The sequence below is a fragment of the Archocentrus centrarchus genome, chromosome 7 (genome assembly GCF_007364275.1).
Source record: "Archocentrus centrarchus isolate MPI-CPG fArcCen1 chromosome 7, fArcCen1, whole genome shotgun sequence".
NCBI lineage: Eukaryota > Metazoa > Chordata > Actinopteri > Cichliformes > Cichlidae > Archocentrus > Archocentrus centrarchus.
The window spans coordinates 33,489,067-33,499,338 of record NC_044352.1 but is presented as its reverse complement, the minus strand read 5'-3'; the positions used below and the strand labels follow the sequence as shown (position 1 = coordinate 33,499,338).

The window sequence follows — 10,272 nt, the reverse complement described above, 5'->3', positions numbered from 1 at the left end:
TATTGGACAAAGGATTTAAACATGGAGCTACCAGGCAGGAGGGAAAGATAAAACCCACTGAGAAGATTTATGGATGTAATGAAGGGGGACATGCCAAGAGTAGGTGTGGCAGAAGAAAATGCTACACTCTTAACCCAGATATTAATTGTAATTAAACGTTTTAGTAATCATTACTTATTCTTTCGTGTTTGGTAAAAATGTTGTCCCATTACTAAATCAAATTAGTTAACTGTACTTTTCTACACAAATATAGAGTGTAATGAACTTGTTAAGCAGAGATTACTAAAGATATTATGTTTTTGAAGTGAAGGGGCGGGGCATATTCAAACTCAGTCCTGCTGCAACATGCACCGTGGCAAGTTCAACGACTCCTGACTGGTAAGTGTGAAGAATAACTATTTTAAATAATTCTAGCTATTTCTTTGCTTAAAAGATAGCTGAGTTCCATGTGCAGATATAACTGAAAATTATAGTTACAGCCTACCGCCACCATTATCGACACTTTGGTAAAGTGAGGGGTTTTGGAATCGAAGTTAAATATCGCGAGTGGAGTGGCGAGCGCGAATGTTAGCATTGGCTTAGTGTTAGCATACTGACGAGTCTCAGTTTATAACGGACAGTTACTTTAGGAGAGATGTACTTTGCTGAAATAAACCTTTATTACACCAAGTTTAAGCCGAGTGTATCCTGTCTCTGAGGGTAATTTTTTTTAATCGAAAAAGCCGCTCCAGTAGTGTCAAGACAGCTAAATGCTATCGTTAGCTTAGCGTTTCACATCGTTCGTAACAGCATGTGCTTGTGTTAACCTAGTCCACGTTTTTTTTCTATACGGTTTCGTATGTACTGAAATGTAATGGTCGGACACAAAGGTTGAAATCTTGTATGACTAAAGAGCTGAAGCTGAGGTTATCGCCAGTTCTTCTTCTCCACCTCTGATCTCCAGACTCTTAAAATACAGAACTGACAACAAGTTAGAAACGTTATTAAACCTGTCAATTGTCTGCAGACAGAAGGGTAAGCCTAACTCATTTGGCAATATTTTAACTCTAATGTGAAATGGGAAAACAAAATTTTCAGGCTGAGAACAGAAATTTCAAAGGGAGACAGTATTTCAAAGTACCATATTTCCTTGATCACTGATGACATGGTTGTGGACAAGTGTGCTAAAATTTTTATTATTTTTTGTTCTTACAGGTCCGTGTGAAGATGCAGTGGAAGTGCAAATACTGTGAGTTTACATCAGAGAAAAGGGGTTACCTCTTAAAACATTACAGGCTAAAACATGGAAGCTACACCAGAACTGTACCATTTCCTTGCTTACACCAAGAGTGTTTATGCACATTTAAGTCCATCAGTGCACTTAGGGTCCACTTATCCAAAATTCACCAGAAAGACCAAGATGCACAACTGTGTGAAACACTGACCTTTCACTGTCAGTCCTGTGATTTTTCTGCTGCTTGCACAGAGGCAGTTTTTATCACTCACTTGCGGAGTACACATTTAAAAGTTAATCACAGAGTCCACTGTCCATATAATGGGTGTAACTTTCATACTACTGTGTACTCCACATTCAATGCACACAGAAGTAAACAGCACAGAACAGGCAATTGGAAGATGTTCAAACCAGAAATAGTGTCTGGTAGTGAAACCAATGAAGTGGCAGAAGAGGAACATGGGCCCCCAAACAACACTGTTGATTTAGAAGGCAGCGAAGAGTCCAGCAATGAAGAGCATCATGATCTTGGGAAACAGTTGGAGCACAACCTAGCTGCTCTTTTTTTAAAGATGCAAACCATCCTCCACATTCCACAAAGTTCTATCGATGAAGTTATACAACAGCTCCTACATTTAAGTGAACTGTCCCAACCACTGCTGCACAATTCAGTCAAGGACATTTTGAAGCTACACACAGATGTAGATGATTCAACTGTGAAACAGGTAGTCAGGGCTGCCTCAGAGAGCAATATCATACTAAAGTATTGTGGCAAGGGTGGCTCCTTATCAACCTCTAAAAGGAGAGCAGCATATGTAAACAAAAACTTTGATGTGGTTATGCCAGTTGAGTACTTTATTGCCAGGGAAAAGAAATCTAGTGCTGTATATGTTCCTATAAATGCCATGTTACAGAAAATGTTGAACAGGGCAGACATTTTAGATAAAGCTCTTCCAGTACAAAAACATGTGCCACATGAGTACAGTACATACAGAGATGGTTTGTACTGTAAAGGAAATGGCCTCCTTAACAGCGAGGAATTCAGAATCGCTGTTGGACTTTACACAGATGATTTTGAAGTGTCCAATCCATTAGGGACATCTAAGAAGAAACATAAAATGAGTGCAGTGTATTGGGTGCTTGCCAATGTGCCATCAAAATATAGGTCCACACTCCAGTCCATTCAACTTGCTCTTTTATGTAAAGCCTCTGATGTAAAAGAATATGGCTATGCTAAATTTCTTCATCCTCTGATCCAGGATCTGGTTTCTTTGGAGCAAGATGGCCTATATGTTGAGAAGTTGGGAGCATGTGTCAAAGGCACAGTGTTGTATGTGGCTGCTGATAACTTGGCTGCTCATTCTTTTGCAGGATTCTTTGAGAGCTTTGGAGTGGACAAGTTCTGCAGGTTCTGCATGGCAACGAGGAGTGAGATCCAAGACAAGGAGGTAAGCTCGGGCTCTTTTGAACCCCGAACTGCAGACATTCACAACAAACAGGTACAGGAGGTACAGCAGGATCCCACTTTGGCAAAACAGTATGGTGTAAAGGGACGATGTGTACTAACTGACAGTCTGGAGCACTTTCATGTTGCTCGTGGCTATCCCCCTGACATCCTACACGACCTTTTTGAAGGGGTTGTTCCTGTTGAGTTATCACTCTGCATTTCAGAACTGATTTCTAAGAAATATTTCACATTAGAAACACTGAACCATGCTATCAAATCTTTTGCATATGCTTTTCATGACAAAACTGACCAGCCTCAGCCTATTGCCCAAGGCTTCTCTACCAAAGGGACCATAGGTGGAAATGGCCATGAGAACTGGGCTCTAATCAGGTTGCTCCCACTTCTCATTGGCCATAAAGTGCCTGAAGGGGACGATGCCTGGAACGTTCTGATGCTCCTTAAAGATATTGTTGAATTGGCTGTAGCAACAAGGCACACTGAAGAGTCTATACATTTCTTTGACTGCAAAGTGTCAGAACACAGAGAACTGTTGCAAACTACATTCCCAAATTTCAAATTGCGTCCAAAACACCACTTCATTGAGCATTATCCTGAGATGATTAAGGCATTTGGCCCACTGTCAGATGTCTGGACAATGCGTTTCGAGGGAAAACATAAATTCTTCAAGCGGGTCATTCGTAATGCACACAACTTCAGACATGTGGCACTTACACTGGCTGTAAAGCATCAGAAAATGATGGCTTACTGTTTGGACACAAGTTCGTTTTTCAAGCCCTCAGTTGAGCTGGACAAAGTTACCACAGCACTGATCACATCTTTCCCCGAGAATGTCCAACAAGTTTTCTGCAAGAGAGTACCCCAGCTTACAAAGGTTCTGGTTGCATCATCAGTCTCTGTAGATGGAATTAGATATTGTGCTGATATGATACTCTCTGTCGGTTCATGTTCAGGCCTCCCAAATTTCAAACAGATCAAGCAGATTGTGGCAATAAACACAGAGATCTTGTTTGTGTGCAATACAATGACGGCATGGTACCATGAACATTTCAGATCATTTGAACTCTGTGGCAGCGCAAATCCCTCTTTGTGTGTGGTGGAACTAAAAGAGCTGAATGATGTTTTCCCTCTGTCAGCATACAGATTTGGAGAAAATTCAGCAGTGACACTCACTCGCTATATTCTGTGTTGAGAAACCACAAGTGTTGTCAGTACTAGCATTGCTCTGGATAGAGTCTAAATGTAAGCCTAATTGGTAATTTTGTATCTTTTTTGATAAGCCATATGTTAAACTGAATATCTATGTCTTTGTGTATATATTTCTAATAAGCTATTTTTTTTATTTCCAAGATGGCAGCACACCAGAAGATGACCTTGAGAGTAATTTTCACAGAGACAGATATAAGAAAGGTTGTTCTGAATACAAGACCTACTACAGTGGAGGATTTGATAGGCAAGCTTAAAGAATCACTGGGACTTAATTTCAACTTCAGTCTCCAGTACCAAGATCCTGAATTCAATTATGAAGTGTGCAATCTGACAGATATCGAAGATCTTCCTGAAAAACCAACAGTCAAGGTCATCCCTCTACTTGAGTTGGTATCTGTCTCAACATCTGAAGAAATTTTGAGTGGCACACCCAGTGTAGCAGATACAGAGATCCTCTCTACATCCTCGCAGGAGCGACAGAAACAGTGGCCAGATTGTTTTGATATCCCAGATTTTTCTGTTGATGTAGCATATAGACTTAGGCAAGCAGATCTTCAGTTTCTTCGTGATGGTACGCACCTGAAAGTAACAAAAGAGCTGAAACATGAGATTCTTGAAAGATTGGCAGAGAGCATGTATAGTTACACAGCATACCCAAATAATGCTCAGTTCGAAAGTGTTGCACAAGCCCTCATAAGCAAGCACCCCTCTCTCCAGGAGCGAGGCTCAACCAGTCGCTGTAGCGGCTGGAAAAATAGTCTAAAATTTAAAATGGCTAATTACAGAACAAAGCGCAGAAGATCAGGGTGCCTTGATGTAGCAGTAAATGCAGGGAAACGAGGAGGGCATTCAACTGAAGGAGAACCAGCCAACAAGAACATCAAGAAGGCAAAGAAAGGCGAGATCAACTTCTTACCCAACTTTCCAGACGGATTTAATCAGGTAGCCCTTGAGGGTGCCCGCAAAGACTTGGTTAATGAAATGCAGAAGAGAACACCAAATGGACAGCTTGTAAAAGAGAAGATGGATCTGACGTTTGCATTGAGAAGAAAAGAGGTGGTGGAGTCAGAACCTGCCGTATGTGAGATGGTGGAACGTTGGCCTGCTCTTTTCACAGAAGATCAGGTTAGTTCATTCATGAATAAAATAATGAGAACTTTTTTTTTAAATATGTGTCTGTGTTTCTCTTAGGAAACTGCCTTTATAAAACCTAAAAATATTTATCTGTTAGCCATTCCCACTGTCAGCAAAAAAAAAAGTAATTTTACCATGCAGGACATGGTAGTTGCTATCTACAGCTGCCTTTATCTTTTTTTGGTAAGGAATATTGTATATTGAGTTGGTCGTTATTGTGAAATCAACACCCTGATGCAGAACTCTGATTTCAGATTATTCTGAAGAGGTTTATCATCTATTAATTCCCTATTCACGGTACGCTATCCTGCTTATTAAAAGGTTACTTGCCAACAAAAATATATAATTTGACACAAAATATTAATAGTCTGTTTATATGTAGCAATGGTCTGCTACACAAAAGTAACACAATACTACAAACAATCAGGGCAGTAGAAAAGCAACTCCTGTGTTGTGTGCGGTACAAAGTTTTTGTTAAAGAAGTTTGACTAGAATAACTGAAATATCCCCAAATTTAAAGTGTTAAGTGAGTGAGTTGAAGGGGGCTTTGTGTTTTACAGCTGACCATGTCCACACCTGTGCAATTTTTATTGCTGTCCTCACTCTGGTGCTTCCACCTTCAGTTATTAGCTGTAAAGATGTAATATTGGAGCATTTTCTGTATTTTGCAGGTATGCATGGAGTTCAACAGGATTGTTGGCAAGAATCTCAAACAGGAATTCTATGAGAGCATTGATCGGCACAGTCCTCGTCTTATCGAGATTTTTCGATCCAAGAGAGGGAACATTGGCCAAATGTTGACACAGCTTTCCCAACAAACAAAGGTTGGTCCTATTAATCACTTGCATTGTGTGCAACAGCTCATGTAATGACTTGGCTTTAAGTCCAACTGTATTTATTTTCATGCTTCACATAGATTGTTGAAATGATTAAAAGATTTTGAATTTAGGGATGGAAAAACAAGGCTGAGTTTCTGAACTTCACTTAAACTTTCAGAGAACTTCAGTAAAACCTGCTAGTTCTTCTCAGTGTTAAGGGTGTTACTGTCTCAGTGGGTTAATTAACCATGAGCCATGTATTTCTTAAATTTTAGGGAATGTGCCTTCAAAAGTCCTTGATTACCATTAGGGATGCACTGATATTAAAATGTGGGATGATATCGATACCCGATATTAATATTGCTGTTATGGCAGATAACTGATAATGTATACAATATATATATTTCACTACCCTTTCGACACCTTGGAAAAAACAAAACAATCCCACAGCTGACATTGATTCTCTGCTTCAGATGAACTCCTCACAATCTTGCGCTGCATTGCTGTCACATGACCAAACAAATACCACATGACCAACCTCCTCCCCTGCCCGTCCGGAATCAAATGACAAGAAGATGGAAATAGATATGGGTTGTTAATATTGGCCCAGTTTTGTTTATCGGACCAATACTCACATGTTAACAAATGACTAATATTGGCTGATACCGATGTTAATGCCGATATATTGTACATTCGTAATAACGATGCTTAAGAAGATGTGGGGACTTTATATTTTTTGATACAATCAATTGTGCTTAGTTACTTGCTTATTTTTGTCATTTTACTGCCCAAAAGACTGCAGAGCCAACTGATATTCGAACACTGGTGCTCAGAGGACTTCCTGTTATCCTTGGTGACAACCCCACAGACTTCTACAAACCAGCCTTTGTAAGTAATTTTACTTAAAGACTACCTAAAGGAACAATAACAACTCAATCTTGAATTTTCACTCTTATACACGGTTCTCATGGGTCTTTGAAATACTTTAAATTCTTTAATATTTACTTTGCAATAATGTTTTGCAGCTGTGTTGTATGACCTATTTATCCAAAGTCAGTGTATTACTTGAATTAAGTGCCATTTGACACGGCCCCGGTTTGGAGAAGCAGCAGAGGTACTGGTGTAGGAAACTAAGCAATATACTGCTGTGATCAGTGTTTATAACAACATTATTTTAGCCACCTAAAAAATCTAGATCAGTGAAATGTACACTATACACAGAATATTTTCACTGCATTACCTTACTGTCAGTCAGACTTCTGACATAAAATTACTTTTATATAAGTTGTATATAGATTTCTCCTGCCAAACTTCATAGACAAAATCTGTTTACTTTGCTGAACAGAGGAACGGCTCTTCTACTGCTGCCTCAGTCTGTTCGATTGTGTTATTATTTGATTGGTTTGGATTCACTAAAATCACACAGTAGCACACATTTAAGGATCAAGGACATGCTAGACTAACAACTCTTGTGTTCTGTGAGGTAAAATTACTAATTTTTCCTATGGCATTTGGTTGGCATGAAGAGAGTGCTGTAACTTAATTTTCTAGTCAGATAGGTCCGTTGGACAGCAGTTTGAGATGCTGAAAATAGTATGCGTCCACTAAAACTGATATAAATTTTTTGACTTATCTAAAAATACAAGTTGCAGCAGTACATTGCTTATCTACCTACACTGATCCACCTGCTGCTTCTCCAAAGTGGGGAAAGGCTGACCACCATCTACTGTAGGTAAGTATGCTGACCATCTGTAAGCACCTCATGCAACCCACTTTAAAGGGATAGTTTTTTTTTTTTTTTTTTTATATATATATCTTAATTTATATCTTATGCTATGCTGTGTTGGGTTCATGTCAGGATTTGGGCATAGACAGACAGGCGTGGGAAAACAGATGGCAGTTCCAGTGATTGAAGAAAACTTGTGAGCATAGTTTTAAACAATTCAAAGGATAAGGTATTGTTCCACTTAGCACTAGCACATGAAGATGCTGGATAGATGTTCTTTTGTGGAGCTCCAACTCATTCAACATTTACACTAGGAAACTAGGGCTGCATAGCATGATAAAACAGATATGACAGAAATTTCAATTTGATTGTGGAAGTTATTTTTTTTTATCAATTATTGATGGTCACTGAAATATCACTGTTGTGCTCTTGTCATTTATAAAGGACTCAGATGATGATGACTCTTTCCGCAACATTGACATTGGGATCCTCCTTGTTGAACCTGAAGGTGCTGTGCCCTCATCCTCCCTGCATCTCAGTCCAGCCTCACTAAAAATTGTCATTGAGGGAGAAGTGGTGATGGACAACATTCAAGACCTGCCAAAAGCTATGTGTCTTCTCTTTGGACTTGCATATGCAATGCATCTCAGTTACCCCATTTCTATGAAGTTCACGTTCCAGTTCATCCAACAGGTATTTCTTGAGCTGGGCCACGTTGAACTAAAACCAAAGTTACAAACATTGAAAAACCAGCTTGCGATGTAACGAAATGTCTTGTGTGTTGTCAGTGAACAGTCAGGGGGTTGAAAATATACTCAATGCAGATGGAGTTGATAAAGTTGCTCTTATCTAATGCAGTTCAGTGCAGCAGTACTGCCACAACTTTTATTTCTTAAGAAAGTTTGTAATGTTCAGCTTACAGTGTTATAAGAGACATCAGTGTCCAGCCACTTGTACTCTAAAAAACAGGATTTAGAAGTGTATGCTCAGGGCTCCATAGTAATATTTAGTTGATACAGTTAAAGGAAAATTCAGCACTTTTCATGTAAACGTCCAGTTTGTGTTGATGGTAAATGTAGTCATTTGAAGCAGTAAATTCAAAATAATGTAATTCTTCCTCAACAGCAACATTACTGCTTATTTTACAGGTTTTTTCAGTCAATAGCAGCACAGGAATTTATTGCTTCAGTTGATTACATTTACTAACAACACAGACTGTACATTTACATAAAACATGCAAAATCTTCCCTTAAACATAGTTGATCTGTTCATTTTCCAAGTTGGAGATTGTGTCCTATTTTAAGGTGTCCAGTTTTTTCAAAAGGATGCAAATATTTTTGTTGAATGCTGCTGCATTTGTATTCCTTCTCTAAACATGTTAGAATTGAGTTCAAGCACATATGCCTATTTTTACTTGCCTTTTGTATGGCAAACTTTTTTTTGAATGGCTACTGTTTTGATACTTTTTTATACTTCTGAAAAACATGACAAACTACAGTTAAAATTGTCTTTTGCGTAAGTATTCTGCAAAAAATAAAATATTGGAATGTTGAAATGTATTTGATTTATTCTCTTTACAATTTAGTGTTACATTCAATACAACTTGAACATAAAAAGGGTAATAGGAAGAGGGTAAGAGGAAATGTTATTAATTATATTAACAAAATATAAATAGCTTTAAATGTTAAATTGCTTATTTGCTTTACAGTTTAGCTTAAAAGTAATTTTCACTCTTAATCCAAATTAGTTGAGTTTACTAGAAAATCGCGTGGAAACTCGTTGCCTTAAACCATTCTAGTTTTTACACAAAGATGAAACTAAACATGTTTAGTTGTGTTAACTTAGAACCTTAGTGCAATGTATCAAACATGTTCAGTAGTATTTACTAAAATTGATTAGCTCACATAAATAGGAAGAAATTTATATGAGGTAATCAATTTTAGTTAAGACTACTAAACATGTTTAGTTGTGTTAACTTAGAACCTTAGTACAATGTATCAAACATGTTTAGTAGTATTTACTAAAATTGATTAGCTCACATAAATGGGAAGAAATTTATATGAGGTAATCAATTTTAGTAAAGACTACTAAACATATTTAGTTTCATCTTTGTGTAAAAACTAGAATGGTTTAAGGCAACGAGTTTCCACGCGATTTTCTAGTAAACTCAACTAATTTGGGTTAAGAGTGTAGGGATACAGTGAGATGGATGCTTATGATCCACTGTGGTGAGCCCTAAAGAGAGCAGCGCAAAAAATAAGGCATACTTGTGGTCAATTCGGTTATTTTACCATAGCCAGACAACTGTAAATTCTTATGTTTTTCTTCTCCTCTTCTCTCCAGTGCATACCTCCACCTCTCCAGGCTGTCTTCCACCTTCTCCCTAATCTCATTCCAGGTCAAAATGACATCTGTGAACATTATAGTCCACAAAGTCTCCAACCTGACCAAATCTGTCAGCCTGCCCATCACCACTGCAAACAAGAAGTTGTTCCCTGATGTAAGCCCACCCCCACCCTGAGCCCATCTGTAACTCTTTCCACACACTTCACCATTGTCTCACTGTCCTCATACATATTCTGCACAACCCTCATACACTTTTCTGCCACACCTGACATCCTCATACAGTGCCACAGTTCCTCTCGACACCCTATCATATGCTTTCTCTAGCTCCACAAAGACAGTGGATCTCTTTCTGACCTACTCT

The 10,272-nt window shown here is 38.5% G+C and overlaps 1 protein-coding gene across 4 annotated transcripts; it reads left to right on the top strand.

The window, feature by feature from the left end:
* Positions 1 to 218: 218 nt before the first annotated feature.
* Positions 219 to 9,096, top strand: LOC115783777 (uncharacterized). Of its 4 annotated transcripts, XM_030734770.1 has the most exons (8): positions 223 to 378; positions 1,195 to 1,228; positions 2,585 to 2,661; positions 3,815 to 3,920; positions 4,029 to 5,012; positions 5,693 to 5,845; positions 6,635 to 6,727; positions 8,010 to 9,095. In XM_030734770.1, exons 5-8 carry the CDS (start codon positions 4,029 to 4,031, stop codon positions 8,328 to 8,330), a joined length of 1,551 nt encoding a protein of 516 aa, XP_030590630.1. In that variant the 5' UTR covers positions 223 to 378; positions 1,195 to 1,228; positions 2,585 to 2,661; positions 3,815 to 3,920; the 3' UTR covers positions 8,331 to 9,095. The 4 variants fall into 4 exon arrangements, with proteins under 4 accessions (XP_030590627.1, XP_030590630.1, XP_030590629.1 ...); XM_030734767.1 differs by lacking the exon at positions 3,815 to 3,920 and having other exon boundaries at positions 219 to 378; positions 8,010 to 9,096; XM_030734769.1 differs by lacking the exons at positions 223 to 378; positions 3,815 to 3,920 and adding an exon at positions 400 to 699 and having other exon boundaries at positions 8,010 to 9,096.
* Positions 9,097 to 10,272: the final 1,176 nt, after the last annotated feature.